Source organism: Lynx rufus, unplaced genomic scaffold (assembly GCF_022079265.1).
Source record: "Lynx rufus isolate CCGP_SWC_20201006 ecotype Redwood Valley unplaced genomic scaffold, mLynRuf1.p SCAF_11, whole genome shotgun sequence".
Lineage (NCBI taxonomy): Eukaryota > Metazoa > Chordata > Mammalia > Carnivora > Felidae > Lynx > Lynx rufus.
The window spans coordinates 3,248,875-3,269,923 of record NW_025814825.1 but is presented as its reverse complement, the minus strand read 5'-3'; the positions used below and the strand labels follow the sequence as shown (position 1 = coordinate 3,269,923).

At 39.1% G+C, this 21,049-nt stretch overlaps 1 protein-coding gene across 1 annotated transcript in view; it reads left to right on the top strand.

Moving 5' to 3' along the window:
- The window catches only part of ANK3 (ankyrin 3), a 322,298-nt gene that overhangs the window by 192,939 nt on the left and 108,310 nt on the right, over positions 1 to 21,049 (top strand). Inside the window, exons 18-23 of the mRNA XM_047071796.1 lie at positions 4,196 to 4,294; positions 12,697 to 12,795; positions 12,885 to 12,983; positions 13,522 to 13,617; positions 17,920 to 17,992; positions 18,154 to 18,216. Coding sequence (XP_046927752.1) covers positions 4,196 to 4,294; positions 12,697 to 12,795; positions 12,885 to 12,983; positions 13,522 to 13,617; positions 17,920 to 17,992; positions 18,154 to 18,216 — 529 coding nt within the window. The remainder of the gene's footprint in view (positions 1 to 4,195; positions 4,295 to 12,696; positions 12,796 to 12,884; positions 12,984 to 13,521; positions 13,618 to 17,919; positions 17,993 to 18,153; positions 18,217 to 21,049) is intronic.

Here is a 21,049-nt window from a genome sequence, read left to right as displayed (position 1 = left end):
GGGCCCAGAATACTGTATCTCACTAATTCTCTCAAAGGCAATATAGACCTTAACAACTGGTTAATAGGTGAATGTTTTCAGGAGATTTGATACCAAAGTATACTGTGACTTCTTTTTCTTTAAAATCCTCCAGTCAAACAAATAAACAAATAAATAAAATCCTCCAGTCAACTAGTTGCAATACATATCCAGCCTTGCATTTGCCTTAAAATCACAGACATTTTTTAGGCTGAAAATACTTCAGAATTTCCCAGTGTTTGCTTTGATAGACTGGAAATTAGCAAGGAAATTCTGAGGACCAAAATTGTCCGCCATCCTCCAGGGAAAAAACCCTACATGAGCAGAGATACTTCCAGAGAAATTTTGAAAAGCAGATCAGCTGGCTTCCCATGAGCACATTAAAGTTAAGGAACTTTCAAGAACTTCACAGTACCAAGGAATGATCTAATATGAAGGCATTTGTAAATCTTTGCTTCCTTTCTCAGTTGCCATGTTCCATATAAAGTGTGAAGTAAGCCCTGATGTGAAAACAGAAAATGAGCAGAACGTGTTATTCAATAAGGAAACTCTGACCATTTTCTGTCAGTTTTTCCTAAACTGCCAATTTTAAACATCATTTATTGTCTCTCCCTTCCTGTCCTACCTCCCCACTTAACACTAGATTTTATTTCCTTGTTAAAAAATAGATATTAAAAAGAAAGATTTAGCTTTTGTGAAAATTGATATTGAACTAAATAGTTTATTGCTTTCACTTATTTCTTTTCTGACTAGTAATCAGTGGTTCCCAGTAGCTTCAAGGAAAAGAGACCATGACTAGCTACTAGTGAAGTTAGCTAGTGTTTGATTTCAGTTTCGCTTTTGATGTTCCTGCTTTCCCACATGGATTTTGTAGACTACAAGTAGCTCTATTCCTTTGTACCACTAATAGAATATTAAGCAGGGCTGTTGATATTCTGAGTTAGTGGTGTTCTCTTGTTCCAAATAACCGCCACTTTTTAAAATAAGCGATGGTTGAAACCTTATAAAAGATTAACAGGTAACCTCTGAATTCAAATGGGACTGTTGTAACCACCACATTATTTTTTAAAAATCTTTTTAATGATGGGGTATCTGGGTGGCTCAGTCGGTTAGGTGTCCGACTTGGATCTCACGGTTCATGGGTTCGAGCCCTGCATCAGGCTCTGTGCTGACAGCTCAGAGCTTGGAGCCTGCTTTGGATCCTGTGTCTCCCTTGTTCTCTCTGGCCCTCCCCCGCTTGTGCGTGCTCTCTCTCTCAAAATTAAATAAACTTTTAAAAAAATAACAAAATAAAATCTTTTAAATGAAAATCATGAACATAAAAATAAGTTTCTTTTTAGCATATTTTATCTAAAGATGTTTGCTTTTATCTTCTGATTTAATCATCTAGTGGATGATTCAGTGCTAGACGCTAGACACTGGTTATAAAAAGATTAAGGACACAGTATTTGCCTCAACAAGGTCACAGTGGTTTGAGGAAGACAGACAAGGAAACAGAATTTATTTATTTTTTTTAATTTTTTTTTTAACGTTTATTTAGTTTTGAGACAGAGAGAGACAGAGAATGAACGGGGGAGGGGCAGAGAGAGAGGGAGACACAGAATCGGAAGCAGGCTCCAGGCTCTGAGCCATCAGCCCAGAGCCCGACGTGGGGCTTGAACTCACGGACTGTGAGATCGTGACCTGAGCTGAAGTTGGACGCTTAACCGACTGAAGCCACCCAGGCGCCCCAAGGAAACAGAATTTAAATGCAGGATTATGATGCTCTTAATAGAGGTGAGCACATAGAAGGTGTGCACATAAATGTAACAATGAGGCCCTTTGTGAGACAAGGACAGACAGTGAAGTCCAGGAAGGCTGTGAGTGACTCCATGGTACAGGTAGAGTGGGTAACCCATGAGGCAGCATGAACACAGGGGAACATGAGAAAGTAAGGCACATGCCACAATACCTTTCCCAAACTTTGCTGAGAAACACTCAGTAAAGTATCTTCAAAAGTCTTGAAAAGTCTCAAACTTAGAATAGGTAACCTCTACAAAATACTATGGCTGAAAATATTTGTTTCCTGTAAAGTAGAACATGGAGGGGGTGGGGGGATGGGTGAAACAGGGATTAAGGAGGGCACTTGTTGTGATGAGCACTGGCTGATGTATGGAAGTGTTAAATCACTATATTGTATACATGAAACTCATAGAGCACTGTATGTGTACTAACTGGAATTAAAAATAATAAATAAATAAATAAATAAATAAATAAATAAATAAATAAATAAAGCAGAACATGGAACATTGTTCTAAGATTATGTCAGTGTTGGGTGGTGCCAGTCTTGGCCCCAGCTTATTTTTCTTGGACTTCAACTGAGTGCATTGGTCCTCCTTTTCATATTTCCTCTCTTTTCAGTTTGAGTGGGCTTCCTCCCAAATTCTGTAAATAGTTAAAAAGCCGAGAGCAAGTGAGTCTTCCTGAATCCTATAATCTGTTTGATGGGACAGCAACCCCTGAATAAGTCATGTACGGCATCTACAGGGCTCTGTGCCCTCGCTGGTGTTGTCCCTGATTCACTCCTCTCCTCTGACAAATGCCATGGCCGAGGCTCCCGTCGCACAGATGCTAGAGGAAGAGAAGGAAGGCCTCCAGGACTCAGATACTAACCTCCATGCTCATACTGGGGGAAAGAAAACAATCTGCAAGCACTCACACCAAGTTACTCTTTCCTAAATATTACTCATGAAAAGACACTTTACAACTACAGAGGATTTTTAAACTTGTGTACAGTCTTGGTGATTTTTTCTTGGCCATTAGAACAACCAGGTAGCCTGCACGTTCTGTTGTAGACTCAGTTTCAAATGTTCAGTCTCATTAAACACATACACCATTCAAATGACCTGGAAATTCTCATGGTACAGCATTCATTTTGCATTTCGAGGCCATCTTTCCTACCCAGAAACAACATACAGAACATATTTATCAGCTGTGGGTATTAATATTCGGTGAAGAAAATATTATCATCATATGTCAATACTTAATTTTATAACCAACTTTTCTTTTAATTCTGCTAAAGCTAGTGCCAATGGCCATGTGTTGAAATTCCTGCATAATTTTGCAAAAAAATTCTCTAGGTGTCTTTTTGGTAAATATTTATTTACTTATTTTTGAGTATAGTTGACATACAATCTCACATTAGTTTCAGATGTACAACTTAGTGGTTTGACAAGTTTATACATCATGCTGTGTTCGCTACAAGTTTAGCTACCATCTCTGTCCTGTCACAACACTATTATAATATTATTCACTGTATTCCATATGCTGTGCCTTTTATTCCCATGACTTATTCATTTCATAACTGGAAGCCTGTGTCTCCCACTCCCCTTCACCCATTTTGCACAATCTCTCACTCCCCCTTCCCTGTGGCAACCATCAGTTTGTTTTCTGTTTTAACAGACCTGATTCTGCTTTTGTTTACTCATTTAAAATTAACAACAACAAAACATTTTTGTTAATTAATTTAAAAATTTTTTTCTTTGTGGAAGTATTTTAAGGCAAATCCCAGACATTATATCATTTTATATCTTTTTTTTAAAGCCTCTAGTTTTAACAAGTGAACACTGGAGTATGTAGTAGGAAAATGGTATAATGTCTGGGATTTGCCTTAAAATACGTCCACAAAGAAAAGAATGAACAGGAAGTAGGGCTGGATGAAGCAAATATAGGAAAACCTTGATAAACCATAGAGTCTGTGGTGAGTCCACAAGGTTCAGTCCATTCCCTCCACTTCTGAGAATGTTTGAAATTTTCATGAAGCCTGCAGATAACAGTGTTGCCACGGTGCTAACATATTTTGTAGATTTTTTTAACATAAGAATTCTAGGCTTGGGCACCTGGGTGGCTCAGTCTGTTGAGCATCCGACTTCGGTTCAAGTCATGATCTCACAGTTCGTGAGTTCAAGCCCCACATTGGGCTCTGTGCTGACAGCTCAGAGCCTGCTTGAATCCTCTGCCTCCCTCTCTCTCTCTGCCCCTCCTCCACTCATGCTCTTCCTCTCAAACATTTATAATTTTTTTTTTTTAATTTAAGAACTCAAGGCTTAGTCTCCTACAATTCATAAATTGTTGCTCATACATGCCTTGTGTGCTATATTACCTTCTCTAAAATGACTGTACTTTGAATCTTTTGCAGAATGGCCTGACCCCACTCCATTTGGCTGCTCAAGAAGACAGAGTGAATGTGGCTGAAGTCCTCGTAAACCAAGGGGCAAATGTGGATGCCCAGACAAAGGTATACAAAAAAGAATGTGCCGTTTGGTGACTCCTATATGGAAACAAGTACAATTTGATGGGGGGAGAACAAATTTTCCATCATATCTTTTATACATAGCATGTCAAACATAAATCTGTGCAAAGGACACCAAAGCCTCTGGTTATAGTGTCCCAGATGCTTTATGTCTTTAATGGCCTGGGCACTTTATCCCAGCTGCCTATAGATATCCACCCATGTTAATAGCATTTATCCTTGTGATAACAAATCGGTCCTCCAAGGACAGAGTGTAAAATCTTGGACCTTTTTTAGCTTTTGTGACTGACTTTAAAAATGCATCCAGAAAAATTTATCAGTAATTTGTGACCATTAACTTTGTTCAGATATAGTCTATTAAAAAAAGGATAAAATAAGTTTTATTCAGTTATTCCTCACTTGCTAAAATCTTTATGGTATGGGTCACTAGCATCTCCCTCTCTCCCTCTCTCTCTCTCTTTCTCTCAAATAGCTCTCTTCAGAAAGAAAACAATACTGATTAATATCTTATAATTACACAATTTCAAACTCAGATAAGAAAAATGGATGTTTTGTGTCATCAGACATAGGACTTCACATTAACCCCATTTCTCTGAGCATTTATTTTGCACTTAATTTTGCTACCTCTTCATGGCAAACTTGTTTTATCTACTCTAAAATATAACTCTTGTTTCTTTCCATATATCATATTGTTGACACCATATATCATATTTTGACAAAAATATATCATATTTTGACAAAAAAAAATGAGTGCTTATTAAATATTGTGAATACAAGGGCACCTGGGTGGCTCAGTTGGTTGAGCATCTGATTCTTGATTCTCTCTCTGTCTCTCTTTCTTTTCCTCTGCCTCTCTTCCTCACCCTCTCTCTCAAATTAAAAACATTAAAAAAATAAATAAATAAAGTTGTATTAAGCCTTGCACTGGGCTCTGTGCTATGCATGGAGCCTGCTTGGTATTCTCTCTCCCTCTCTCTCTGCCCCTTTCTCCACTCTTGCACACATGCTGTCTCTCTCTCTCTCTCTCTCTAAAAATGAAAAATTGTGAATACAAACATTTTGTATATAATATGTATAGATTCTGAGGTGTATATATAAATACTGAAGATACTAACAAATATAGTATCACCAGGAATTAGCCAAGTCAAAAGATATTCAGGGGCACCTGGGTGGCTCAGTTGGTTGACCGCCTGACTCTTGATTTCAGCTCAAGTCATGATCCCAGGGTCATGGGATCAAGCCCCCCATTGGTCTCTGCACTAAGCGTGGAGCCTGCTTAAGATTATCTCCTCTCTCTCTCTCTCTCTCTCTCTCTCTTTCTCTCTCTTCCTCTGCCTCTCTTCCTCACCCTCTCTATCAAATTAAAAACATAAAAAATAAAGTGGCATTCAGACATCAAAATCAGACTGGATTTGCCAGACAAGCACAGAGGGAACAGCCCTGAGTAGACTACACCCTTTGGACATTGTTCGGCTGTCTGTGGCAGTGGCTGCTCCACCCATACATACTGTGTTCTATTAAAAAGAAGCTGCCTGAAAGAGATCTGACCAGGCAAGATCCTGTCTGTGCTTTAAAGTTTGTGTTAAAGCAGTAAAGCAAGTATCATTGTCCCTGGTCAGGACAGCCCGAGGTGGAACTGGGAGGTAGGCAAACTCCCCTCTACCTCCCTTTCTGGAATTTCTGTGGCCTTGAGGTCTCCATGACCTCACTTGGTAGCCAGCTTGCTCAGCAATCCCTTCACTCTATTTCCCTTCCTTTCTAAAAATTCTCATGATCCTCAGTCTTGAGTGCTTTCCTAGGTAGCTAAATATTTAACAGAGAAACCATTAAAGGCACTGGCAGCAGCTGGATGGTTTCTTGCTACTCTCCATTCAAAAAATAAAAGCATTTTTAATTCTAAAAAAAGAATCGGACTGAGTTTAGCTTACCATCTTTATTTTACTGATGGTAAATATATTCATCTTGTGTTGTTTTATTTACACACACAAACACAGACTTAAACACGTTTTTTGGTTACCTCTCTCTTTACAGAGTAAAGATTCCAGGAAGCACAGGCAGGGTTAAGTTTCTCCATATGTTTTTGCCCCTGCACATCCAAAGCATATACTGTAGTTCAGTCAGTAAGTGTGGCAATGATTCTCCAGGGCAGGTGGGGAGGCAGGACATGGTGCCATGAGTCCTCTTGCACACGTGGCCCCTGGGCTTAAGGTTTCCTCCTAACCCAGCCCACCTTAGGTCATGATCATTTTTGTACTTGGTATAATATTTATGAAGTATGTTCCCTTTCCTGCCCTTTACAAGTGATGCACTTTGAAAAGCACCTCTCGGGGCACCTGGGTGGTTCAGTCGGTTGAGTGTCCGACTTCGGCTCAGGTCATGATCTCGCAGTCTGTGAGTGTGAGTTCGAGCCCCGTGTCGGGCTCTGTGCTGAGAGCTCAGAGCCTGGAGCCTGTTTCAGATTCTGTGTCTCCCTCTCTCTCTGGCCCTCCCCCGTTCATGCTCTGTCTTTCTCTGTCTCAAAAATCAATAAACGTTAAAAAAAAAAAATTGAAAAGCACCTCTCTGCCTCCTACAAATTCTTTTCCCTTTCTTTTTGTTCTCAGCAAAGATCATAGCACCAAGAAAGCCCTGAGGCTGTGATCATCCTATAGCTGAATAGAGCAGAAGTGCAGAGAGATAGGTTGTTGGGATTTGCCTTCTGATCTTGTGAATAAGTTTATTCTATGAATGTCCAAATTCTTATTGGTGAAGATGATGTCTCTAAGCAGCCTACAGTTGGAAAGTATAGTACCGTCAGATTCACTGGCTTAAATTTAAAAAATGATAATCATGAAAACATGGAGAACACCTCTCTTGTGGGAAAAATATCTGAAAATCCTGGTAACAGCTTTTGCAGCCTGCCCACTGGGCTTGCTGACCTTCTCCACGTCCAGCTCTGTATTTGAAGTTCACCAAATCAGTTCAGACTAAATTGTGCTGCTGGCCACAGGGTTTAATATTTAGTGCTGTTCAGATGAAATAAAGCTATTCCTTTCACTTTTTAAAAGAATAATCTCCTGAAGCATTTTATTTAGACCATCCAAATGCACTGATTCTCAGGGGTACTAATTAGCGAATTAATAGTTAAATTATATTTCTTTAAATGTGTGTAAAATAATGAAAAAATTTATTTGATGCTCATTTCACATTCATTTTTTTGAGCTCTTACTACTTGCCAAGTTCTCAACAGGGTGATATATTCCTTGATCTCTTTATAGTCTAGAAAAGAAGACATATGATAATAAAAATAATAATAAAATAATATAGTAATAATATAATATAACAATGTATAATTATATATAATAATATAATAAAATGTATTACCCACCTTCTTTGTGTCAGGTATTAATTTCTTTCCTTTATTAATTAGCTTAATCCATACAACTACCCTAGGAGGTGGGTGAAATTAGTATCCCTGTCCCTCAGAGGAAACTGAGGTACAGACAAGTAATTACTTATACAAGGTCACATAGGTAATTGGTACAAAGCCTGAATTTGACCCCATATATAAATTAGTAATTTTAGAACTATTGTAATTAACTGAATTATTTCACAAAGGTTGGGAATGTAGGAGGGAGCTATAACTGGTTCAGTATCACAGAAACATGAGAAAAAATTGGGGGCATGTCCCAAGATACTGCTAGAAGATTAAGATTTCAGAGGGCCTGGGTGGCTCAGTTGGTTAAGCATGTGACTTTGGCTCAGGTCATGATCTTGTGGTTTGTGAGTTTAAGCCCTGCGTCAGGCTCTGTGCTGACAATGCAGAGCCTGAAGCCTGCTTCAGATTCTGTGTCTCTCTCTCTGCCCCTTCCCAGTTCATGCTCTCTCTCTCTCTCTCTCTCTCTCTCTCTCTCTCTCTCTCCCCCTCTCTCACATACACACACACTCTCTATTTCTCTGTCAAAAATAATAAATAATAAAATTAAGTTTTAAATAATAAAAAAATATATATTTTCAAAGATTTCAGAGGGCCTTAATGTGCCAGGCAAAGTAAGTTCAGCTTTTTATCCTGTTTGCACTGGGAAGCCATGGAAGGTTTTAAACAGAAGAGTGGTAAGATCAGACATCGGGTTTAGAAAGAGCCTAAGAGATAGTGCAAAAACTAAGTAGGTCAAAGGAGTTTGGAGGAGGGGCATTTGAAGGCTGTTACTAAGGTCTAGATGGAGAATGAAGGAGACCTCTGCTTAGGGGCAGATGGGAAATTGATGAACAAGGGAGAAATTTAAGAAATACTTAAAGAAGTATTGGGGTGCTTGGATGGCTCAGTCAGTTGAGTGTCCAACTCTTGATTTCGGTTCAGGTCATGATCCCAGGGTCATGGGATCAAGCTCCGCATCAGGCTCTGTGTTAAGTATAGAACCTGCTTAGGATTCTCTCTTTCTCTCCTTTGGTCCCTCTCCCCTGTGCGCTCTCTTTCTCTCTCTCTCTCTCTCTCTCTCTGTCTCTCACTGAGAAACAATGTGGTGGAAATCAAAGAACAAATCCTGGGATCAATGATGTTTTAAAAAAGCTCTTTGTGAAGATATCTTACAGTCTTCCATGGGTCTTCATCTGCCATATTATCAAGTACTCCTTAGTATAACATGTGACGATAGTCTTTCATACACATACAATAATCAACACATAAAAATTGAAAAAAAAAATTCTGCCTGAAATAAAATCAAGGAGTAGTCATAGCTGTGAATGGGTGTGTTCACTGAGGAAGACTATGCCAAGAGTAAGGAAGGCTAAGGATGGACTCGTAGATAGAGAACCACAGATTTTAGGAGGTTGGGAGTGAAGTGTGGCTTTCTTACTCCTCTCTCCCAAACCCCGTTTGAGCAGATGCACCTAACTCAGTAAAATAAGGTGCTGCGGCACCATGGATCAAAAACGCCAGAATCTCCATCTGCACCTGTTTGCTCTTCGTATACAAATGCAACCTCTTGGTATTGCCTAAAGGAGAAGGCTTAACTCCCGCTTATAATGATGGTATAAGTAGGCAACAGTGGAAAAAGAGGCCGAGACTGCTCAGTTAGCTGAACTGTGATTATTTCTTAGCTATTCCAGACAGAATAGTCGGTCTTTCCAAAATTGATTGCTGCTAGTTGGAAAGAATTTCTCAAATCACATCCCTCTGAGCATATTTATGCAAGGTACCATTTAATGTGGGCATTTTATGACTCTCAATGAATGGAAAAGCCCCAATTTTGTTTCTCTAAATGCAAAATAAATCTTCTTGACGATGCACATGTATTTTTAATAAAATACTTAAATGCTTGTGGAGCACTGAGAATACCAGTGTCTTAGAGTATAACAAACAGGGAAGAGATTGGGAGGAATGAGCTCAGAGATTTAATGCATAGGTGGTGTAGAGGAGGGACCAGATCAGACAGGCCCTAATAGCCCATCACAATGACTTAGGGTTTTACTAGGAATGAGATGAGAAGCTATGACGGTGAGTAGAAATTGTACATTAAAATATTTAAAATCAGGGCTCCTGGGTAGCTCAGTAAGCTAAGCATCCAACTCTTGATTTTGGCTCAGGTCATGATCTCACCGTTCATGAGATTGAGCCTCATGCCTCTCCCTCCCTCTCTCTGCCCCTCCGCTGCTCATGCTCACGCTCTCTCTCTCTCTCTCTCCCCCTCCCCTTCTCCTTCTCCCTCTCTCCCTCTCTCTCTCTCAAAATAAATAAATAAATAAATAAATAAATAAATAAATAAAATACTTAAAATGATTCAATTTCTTTAAAAAAATCTAATTAATAGATGTAGTACAAGAGCCATTGGAAGCTGCTGCATTATTGCTTAGGCACATTGACTCAAAACATGAAAAGTTTCTTAATATTTAGATTTTAAAAATATTTTCTATATTTTTTTAGCTTGGGATTAATTCTCTACCACTAAAGTTGGGAGTAATGTTACTTCAGTTAAGCTAATTGTACTGAGAACTGATTAGAGAAAATTATTTCCATGCCTCCTACACTAAGCACCATTCTGATTTCTAATGCAGTATCCTGAGCTCCTCAGCATCAAGAAAGAAGTCTGCAGTGTGCCTGGATGGCTCAGTCAGTTAAGCATCTGACTCTTGATTTCGGTTCAAGTCATGATCTCACAGTTTGTGAGTTCAAGCCCCACATCGGGCTCTGTGCTGACAGCATGGAGCCTGCTTGGGATTTTCTGTCTTTCTTTCTTTCTCTCTCTCTCTCTCTCTCTCTCAAAAATAAATAAACAAGAAAGAAAAAAAGAAAGAAAGAAAGAAAGAAAGAGGAAAGAAAGACAAAGGAAAGAAAGAAAAGGAAAGAAAGACAAAGGAAAGAAAGAGAAAAGAAAGAAAGAAAGAGAAAGGTGCCTGTAAAGTAGGCAAGTCAGTTCTGGTCACCAAAACAGGATCTTCTTCATCATGCATGGAGCAGCTTTGGGGTTTCCATATGACTCCCATACAAGTGGTTATGCTGAGCTTTATCAGTGGGAGTCCAGGCAGTGTGCGAGCACTGACAGCTCTGTTTGTGGAACAGAATGTGACCAGAGTAAGCTCTTTAGGGCATCACGTCCCTGGTGAGATGTCTTCACCTTCCACAATCAGCCATGGCCTGGCCATTCCCTTTTCAAATTCAAATATACCCATTTGTAACATGTCTTCGTCAGATGGGGACGCTATAACAAGAATACCATAGAGTGGACAAACTTCCATTTCTCACAGTTCTGAAAGTTGGGAAGTCCAAGATCAAAGTGCCAGCAGATCCCTTGTGTGGTAAGGGACCTCTTGCTGGTTTGCAGATCGCTATCTCATACCTTCTTGTTGTAATCTTCACATGGCAGAGGGCAGAGAGAAGAGGCGAGCTCTCTCCCCTCTTCCTGTAAGGGCACTAATCCCATTCATGAGGACTCCACCTAATTACCTGTGACCTAAGTACCTCCCAAAGGCCACATCTCCAAATGCCATCACACTGGGGGTTGGGGTTTCAGCATATGAATTTAGGGGGACACAGACATTCAGTCTGTAGCATGGAATCACCATAAAGATACAATAGTGCATCGCACATGAGATACAGATCCTTGAAACCATGGACCCCCATGTTCCCCTGCCCCCCTCGTGCATACTGAGAAATGGTTTTAAAACTCTATGCTCTTCCTTGTGGTGATCTGGTGCTGCCAGTGTCCTCATAAACAGAGATTGATTGTGGGCACTGAAATGACATGGTGGTGTCTCTTGCAATGTGGCCATCTAGAAGAGTATCTGGATATCCTTATTTTAAACACATAGTTATACACACATATATATGATACATATATAATCATATATATGTGTAAAAATACATTTTTTAATAGATAGGACTTATGTCCTTCAGCGGTCAGAGGATATTAATTTGGGAAACAACTTACTGCTTTGTCTGTTAATTTGGGAAACAACTTACTGCTTTGTCTAAATCAGTTGTTTTCAAATTATGGGACTCTAGCTAGTTGGGCAGCAGCCTTTAGCTACAGCATATACACCCGGATCAAGTTCATGCGTCCCAGACCTCCTGAAGACCAGCCTCTTCGGCTTTAGTGGTTCTGTGCTTCCCACCTCTGTCATGCGTTCTGATGCTCGTCCACTGCCTGGCATTATCATTAAGCCACTTTGTGTTTTTTTTCTACCTCAGTTTTATGCTTTTAGAGAATAGAGTGTTCATCTTATGTGGATCCTGAGAAACTTAACAGGAACCCATGGGGGAGGGGAAGGGAAAAAAAAAGAGGTTAGAGTGGGACAGAGAGCCAAAGCATAAGATACTCTTAAAAACTGAGAACAAACTGAGGGCTGATGGGGGGTGGGAGGGTGGGGAGGGTGGGTGATGGGTATTGAGGAGGGCACCTGTTGGAATGAGCACTGGGTGTTGTGTGGAAACCAATTTGACAATAAATTTCATATATTTAAAAAAAAGAGAGAGAATAGAGTGTTCTGTAAATCCTAGTCCGCATCTGTCTGCAGGACACTCTCCCTAACCCTCCCCCAGAAGCCACACCATCACTCTGTCCAGACTGCCGGCTGTGCCATGTTTACTTCCTATCTTGAAAAGTTGGTGCGAGAATAAAATGAGTTGATGCAAGAGAGAGTCCTTTGGGAAGTTCCTAACTACTTACACGTGACATGGTACTATTTTTTAGTACCCCCCCACACACATACACACTCTCTCTCTCTCTCTCTGTCTCTCTGTCTCTCTCTCACACACACACACACACACACACACACACACTCATATGGGGAAAACACTTATTTTTTGCCATCTCAAAAAGACAGGTTAAATAATACTTTTGCTTCTATTTAGGGTAGCTGTTACTAAAAGTATACTTATGAGGTTTCTTTTCTAAAAAATATAACTACAGATGGGATACACACCTCTCCATGTGGGCTGCCACTATGGAAACATCAAGATTGTTAACTTCCTGCTCCAGCATTCTGCAAAAGTTAATGCCAAAACAAAGGTAAACTCTTTTCTCCTTTGTATCCACCAAAGTCATTGATTTTTGTGTCCAAGGAAGTAAATGTCCTTTCTTCCACCTTCCTTCTGCAGAATGGGTATACGCCGTTACATCAAGCAGCTCAGCAGGGACACACACATATAATAAATGTCTTGCTTCAGAACAACGCTTCCCCCAATGAACTCACTGTGGTAAGGGGGAAGGGAAGGGAAGAGGGAGGCTAAGGGAGGAGGGAGGAGATGAACCTGGATACTGGAATCTTCTTACATTTTTTATCGGGCACCAATGTTGCTGTTTTACTTTCATTGATAGGTATAAACAGAGCATTCAGTGGAATGCAGGGCAGAGACAATAGCTATATTGTGAGCTGTCCAGAGAGAGAAAGATGTAATTAGATGTTTCATACTTAGAAACTACAAATCCATTGCCAACTAGTAGGAAATACATATATAAAATGAAAAACGTTTGTTTCTTTGATGATTTAGAACGTTAATAAGCCTCTTGGGTTCCGTGTGTAGAAGCCGAGTCTCTGCTGCGTGAGGGGGAACAGGTTAGGTGGGTTTTGTGCAAGGTATGTGTCTAATGAAATAGTGTTTTGTGTATGGCAGTGGGTGGGGCCAATGAGACACTCGCCTTCTGTTTAGTATGGGCAAAACATGTGGGAGCACACAGACACTAAGACACGGGGAATGACTTGTTAATTCCTTGTCCTCATTTCCCTCTGGCCAGAATGGGAACACTGCCCTCGCCATTGCCCGGAGGCTGGGCTACATCTCAGTGGTCGACACCCTGAAAGTAGTGACTGAGGAAACCATGACCACAACTGTAAGTAGCAGATGCTGGCCCTTGTCCCCTCATAGCCAGCTCTCAGGCTGTAGATTTTCTGGGGCTTTTGGGAGATGAACCTACTTCCCCCTCTTCACAGACTAAGCGCCATGTTTCCGAATGCTGTCCCTCTCATTTCTGATGTTGAGAAACTAAATACTAAAAATACCTTTTTTAAAATTTGCATTAGGAACTATGGAGTTTTTCATTCCACGTAAAGCTAAATGTATGTATTTATTTGTTTTGCTGTAAAAATAGTTTTAATGAAGTGAAGGCAGAAATATCTTCACATTCTTCTTTGGCAGTGTAGGAAAGTTGAAGATAAGCTGGTTCTTTACGATGTTGTGACTCACAAATGATAATGGATACGTTGCTATCATTGTGAACACAGTTTTTACGTTGTTGCAAAACTAACACATTAGGGAGAGGATCGAAATGGATTTTTATCACCACCCTCACCACTCTTCCAGTCAGCTATTGGCGTTTTCGTAGGAAAAACAATAGGATGTTTTATTAAAATTATAAATAAATCTTTACCAGGGAGCCTGATTGCGTCAGATACATTTTTACAAGCTGCAGCCTCTAGGATAAGTCATTTCTTATTAACACCATCTGGAGCCTTTGAACTGCATCAGGATTTGGTAACTTTGGAATCAAGAGCTGATATTGCGCCATGATCACAGGCTTATTGCAGTTATTCCTGACTCCATGACTCAACACACATGCCTGAGATTGGCTCTGTACAATGTAAATTTAGGACTCTGGAACACTGGGAATTATCGACTCTGCCTCCTTGTCTCATCCACCACCTTCCGATGTGAAGAAAGGCATAGTTAGCATCTGCAGACAGTTTGTGTACACAGTGCTTCACGTAAAAGAACACAGATTGAGGGTCTCTGCAGCAACCCACTGGCTGAGTTATATACAGGGTTTACAAACTAAAACAATAAGCCTGCTGATCACAAGAGAGAAAGTATGCTATTTGCCAAAGAGAATGCAGTAGCTTCAATGGACTAGAGCAATGGTTATCAACCAGGGCACATTTCTAGCTTCAAGATACAGTTTTTATGCAGATAAATTACCCTGTATTGCTTTTATATACCTCTTGAGTATTTCATGATCTTAAAATCTGGTATTAAATTCTTGAGAAACGAGTTTAAACAAATAATGTTTATTAACCTTAATCTTAAAAATATTCCATCTAGCTCTCTGTAGGGTATGAAACAAGAGGGAGAAGGACAAGGTAAAACAATGGTCAAGTGTCACAATGCTATAAAAGATTTGAAGTCACTGTAATAAATATATAGAACTTCTTTTCCAGTGTTGGAAAATTGAAACTTGTATAATAGTTCAAAATATAAATCTTGGGGCACCAGGATGGCTCAGTCGATTGACTGTACGACTTTGGCTCAGGTCATGATCTCATGGCTCATGAGTTCGAGCCCTGCGTCAGGCTCTGTGCTGACAGCTCAGAGCCTGGAGCCTGCTTCGGATTCTGTGTCTCCCTCTTTCTCTGCCCCTAACCCACTCACATTCTGTCTCTGTCTCTCTCAAAAATAAATAAACATTAAAATTTTTTTTCAAAATATAAATCTTATTTATCAAATGTAAAAAACTTTCTCACCCATCAGGAAAGTTCAGAATGTTTCTTTAATATCAAAAACAGCTTGAGAAGGGGCGCCTGGCTGTCTCAGTCGGTAGAGCATGTAACTCTTGATCTTGAGGTTGTGGGTTTGAGCCCCGTGTTGGGTGTAGAGATTACTTAAAAATAAAATCTTAAAAAAAAAAAAAAGAAAAAAAAAAAAAACCTTGAGGAGAAAATAAAGTTAAAGACAGAGAAAGTAAAGTGATAGCCTCAGGATATCTACTGAAAGAGAAGTGTTTCAAGGCTCTGGTTTCTAGTGAAAGAGAGAAACGTATGGGAGTCAGGCCATAGCCTTCAGCGTCATCAGCTGAGTTGACTGGTAATTTCTTCAAGAGAGAGAAGACGGGACTTGTGCTGACAGGAAAGGTCCAGTTTGCCTAATGAAGTGAATGAGGCTTCCACCAAATGAAGTGGTCCCGTAGGTTAGGAAAGAGTCCATTGTCCCTAAGACTTAGTCCATCATTGTGGTATTTGAGACTTTATCTCAAGCTAAGACACAACCTTGTCAACTCTGCCTTAGCAGATACACGTAACCTGGCACAGATGAGGACTGACACAGCTCAGGGTGGAGTCTGTGATCTCAAGCTCACAGGGTGGCCTGCACTGCTGGTGGTCTTTGCACAGCCAGTTGCTGGGGCCCCAGCAGCCATTGGCTCCATAAACAGACATCTCTTTTTTCAAAACGCTTAAAGAGAAGATTCATCTTCCCCATGAGTATAACATATGATGTGGCAATTCTAAGAAAGATGCTTCAGTTAATGACATTACAGTCCTGGCAGAGTAGAAAACTGAGTAGCTAGAAGCTGACACTCAAAAGATGAATTAAGCATTTAAATTGCATTGTTTAAAATATTCAGTTTCCCTCATTAGCAAAGAACAGAGCATGTCTCTCAGATACTGGTTTCTAATACTGTTCTATAGTAAAGGGAATCAGGGCTTCCTTGGGAAATGACTGAATCCAGATCTGGAGAAGGAAAGACACAAGATGAACGTCTTGTAGTGCCAAAAAGTAAGGAAGTGTCTGCTTCCACAAATAAGCAAATAAACACACACACTCACAATGACGAGGCTATGTCACAGGGACACAGGAATCAACTGAAAGAGTTCCCAATGGCCAAAGCTGGAACAATATAAGATAGATAGAAAGAGAGAGAGACAGACTGACACACACAGAGAGACTTGGAGTATAGTGCAAAGTATAAAGTAAATATCCATGAGTCCATATGATATAGATAAATGAATAAATAGGGAAGAAGAGACAAATCAGGGGAAAAAAATCAAACAATTTATGAAAATACCCACAAGGAGGTGGAGAACAGAATTCTCTACTGCTTAAGTGTGGGCTGGGTATAGTGTTTTCCCTCCAGTGAAGACAGTCTGTGGAAGGGGGCGGAGAACAGAGTAACTTTACAATGGAGAAACCTAACAAGCACTGCCTCAGCCAGGTGACCAAGCCTAATACCAACGCTGGTAAATCATGTTGACAGTATATTGGCACTTTACCTCTGTGGTCTTCCTCCCCAAAACATGTGACCCAGTCCAGTCATGATAAAAACATGAGACAAATCCCAATTGGGGGACATTCTACAAAATACCTGACCAGCTCACTTCTAAACGGTGAAGGTCATTAAAAGCCAGGAAAGTCTGAGACACTGTCACAGCCAAAGGAGCCTAAGGAGGCCTGCCAGCTAAAGATAATGTGGTATCCTGATGGGTCCTAGAACAGAAAAGGGACATTTGGTAAAACCTAAGGAAATCTGAATAAAATATAGAGTTTAATTAATAGTAATATGTGAGTATTGGTTCAGCAATTGTGACAAATGTACCATAGTTTTAACAACCTAGCTTTTTTCCTGTTGCCTTATTTAAGTATCTTCCCTTGTTCCATTAGCCTTTCCTATGCTCAGGATAAAAAGAGGACTTGTTTTACAACTAAAACATTAAGTCACTAATATTTTTTAACAAGTTATGTTGTTGGTGTCTTTGGATGGACATAATCTATATAGGTAAAAAGTAATCAAAGAGCAAGTAAAAGATTCACTAAGGCCTTTGCTCTGTAATCTACAGTTCTTTAAAATTGTGTAGGGGTTAAAATGATCTTGCAAATGCATTACCTCTAAAATATTTTCTGCAAGGCATAGCTGCACAAATTATATAATTTATACAATCTTGTTGTTTTGTATTTAAGCTGGGAATCAAAATGTACATATAGAAGGCCAAGACAAAAATCAATGGCTGGCATGGCACAGGAATAAAGACACAATGCTTGCTGTTCATTTGGCTTATCTTCAGCCAAGACTTTTAGTGGAATGAGGTGGCAGGTTCATGAGACCATGAAAAAGTGTAACAATGGACAAGGAGAGGCAATATCTCCCTTCTCTTGTCCTTTGAACAGCCTTATTATGGACCTAAATCTTTTAAGCCGGTTTGCTTTGCCACTAGAATTTGTTCACCTTGTATTTGTTCTTATCAGTGTATCTATGGTGAAGACCTTAATGCTAAGGGACAGTTTTGATGTCGTTTTATATGTGGGAGCTTCAAGATATTCAGCACATAAGTCCTGTAATAAATCAACTGATTAATTTAGAAAGAAATAGTGTCATTAAAATGTTCAGTCTGCTTACACTAAAGTACTGCTTTTTTGTTGTTGTTACTAGACTATCATAGAGAAGCACAAAATGAATGTTCCAGAAACGATGAATGAAGTTCTTGATATGTCTGATGATGAAGGTACGAAACCCACCTTTATGTTCATAATTAAGTGTGACTTCATATTTGTTTCCTGAAGAACGTTTATTGCAAAAATGTTTTTAGAAATGTTCATGTTTTTTGTTGTCGTATAAAGAGTATGCATTTTTCACACACTTACACTGTTCACTTAAATCATGCAGTTCGTAAAGCCAACGCCCCTGAAATGCTCAGTGATGGCGAATATATCTCAGATGTTGAAGAAGGTATTTGTAACTTTTTACTGTGATGAAATTTAACTACCAGCTTTATCTTCCATTTCCTATCTTTGAAATGTAACACTTCCTTGAGTTACTAACTTTTCACTTAACTTACAATTATTAACTTACATATCATTTAAAAGATGTGCGTTTGGAATTAGTGTCGTTTCTTTGAAGCCCCTCTGCTTGAACCCATTTTCCAACTTGAAAATACAAATGTCACTATATGAATTACTTTCTTTCTTTTTGTTTCTATTGAGCAGAAACTTGATTTTTATTGTTTACATTTGAAAATCTAGAAGAGAAAAATCTGACTAATGTTTATGCATGAAATATTTTTTAAAATAAGTGAGAGAAGGTATCTTATAGGTAAGGAATTAAATGCCCATTTTTAAGGTTTACTCTAAGCTTCATAGTAAAAGCAGCTTTTGAACTTGAACTAATAATCAAAACTCAACCTGAACAAAACTGCTTTCAAAATATAAATTTTCAATATTGATTTCATTAAAGAGATCAATATATAAATGCTGGTAGTCATACTTCATTTACTTAAAATAAACTACTTGTTTTCTGCCTTATTTAAAAATCGATACATGTGACTAGCTCATGACATGTAGATATATCGATTAATGATATCTTTAAAAGTTACATTGGAAAGGTAGTACTTTTACAGAGCATAAATATTCTAAAGATGGCAAATTTGAGAGTTTTACTGGAATAATGAAATGTGTCCTTATAGTAGAATTTATATTATATTTATTTTTTTTTTCTTACACCATTTGACTCTTCCAAACTACATCTATCTTCTTGCTCCCTGTATTTGCCATCTCTTGTGTATTTTTCTCATAGAGCGGACTCAATGCTGTTAGTCTTTCTCTGCATTTAGGTAATTTTCCCTATTTTAATTATTGGTTTCAACTTTGAATTGCACAAATGTAACTGAAAATCTAAACAGTGGAAAGCCTACGTAATCCAAAGTCACTTCAACGTTTCTGGCATCCTATGACTGCCTACTGTAAGTGCACTGTGGCCAGGGCGCTGCGTGCCTCGAAAAGCTAATGCCCTGGTGGTCGATCAGGAACCTGGAAGGACCCGTCTCATTGTTTGTAAATGTCGTGTTGATAAATGTTAAGGGCTTTTCCTCATTTTTCTTTCCTTTTGTCTCAGCCATAAGCTATATGTTTACCACTGTTCTATCGCCAATTGAATATTTGTATCAGCTTTAGGACTTTAAGAATATTATGCCTTGCTGTCATGTTATATTTCAATGCCTTCTTATGTAACATTTCAGGAGTAATTTCTTATGTGCAAAAGATAGAAGGAAAGTGATGTTCATGTGTACGCACATAAAACATGTCAGAAGTACATTTTCAAATGAGCTTTTATGAAATATGACAATCACAGACCTAAAAATTTGCTAGCTTTGACAAAATATCTCAATATTTGCATTGACGAGAGGCCAAGTTTGAATGGAAGAAATAACACTTTATATATGTGAATAACCAAATAATTTCCAAAAAGGGAGAAATTTTGAATCTTTTCATTTGAAGAGAATCCATCTAGCCATTTAACTAGAAATGACAATGATTTCTTACAGATTTATCTCAGCTTGAGATTTTGAAATTAATAAACAAATTTTAATTCTCATTTTAATCATCTTTAAACTTTTTGGCCCTTGCTTTATGGGTGGGTCATGGGCTGTGAGAATCAGATGGCTTTTGATTTCATAATATTGTAGAATTTGATGGTGGAAGGGGTTCCTAAAAGGTCACTTGATCTGAACAATAACCTTCTATGTTGGGGTCATCTCTATGAAATCCTCTCGGGGAGATCTTTTGCCCAGATGCCTCAATGACAGAAATTCCCTAATTCCCAGACTGCTTGTTCCATTTTTAAACTCTGAGTATAAAAATTCTTCATTTTACTGAGTGTCCTTCTCATTGATTCAGGCTTCTACTCATTGATTCAGGCTCTGATATATTTGGCACTATTTAAAACAAAATCTGCCTCTTCTATGTGACAATCCTTGCGATATTTAAAAAATATGTTCCCTATTTCCTCTTACTCTATTTTTCTCTAATACCTCCCTTTCCTCTGCTCCCTCATCATCATGGCCAGTCACCTATGCACATTTCAGTGTGTCAATTTCCATCTCAAATTGAGGTGACCAGAATGGAACACAGCATTCCAGGTACAGTCTGATCAAAGCAGAGTAATGCAGGGCTATTGCTTTGTCCATGGATGATACTAAAAATCTATTATTGAAGATTAAGATGTTTTCGAGGTTGGGGCACCTGGGTGGCTCAGTCAATTAAGAATCTGACTTTGGCTCAGGTCATGATCTCATGGTTTGTAAGTTCAAGCCCTGCATGGGGCTCTGTGCTGACAGCTCAGAGCCTGGAGCCTGTTTTGGATTCTGTGTCTCCCTCTCTCTCTGCCCCTCCCCTGCTTGAGCTCTGTCTCTGTCTCTCTCTCTCTCTCAAAAATGAATGAACATTAAAAAAAATCAAGATGTTTTTGAGGTTATAATACCCACTTAATTTGACTCCTGTTAACATTACTATCAGCTGATGTTCCTAAATTTTGCTTACGTGAGTCCCGATAAGCCATATCTGCCTTATCATGTATTTACATGGTTCTGTGCTAAATAAACTAGTGTTTCTGTATTATTCCAAATCCCAAAACAAATCCCTTTGAAATTTTAATTCTAAAAGGACTCGTACAACTTTAATGATAGCTTTTACTTCTGACTCATTTACCATATAGTCTTGCCACTGCTTTGCTACTTGAGGTGGATTCTGAGTTGCCGTACAGACTGCGGCAAATGTTTATTTCCATG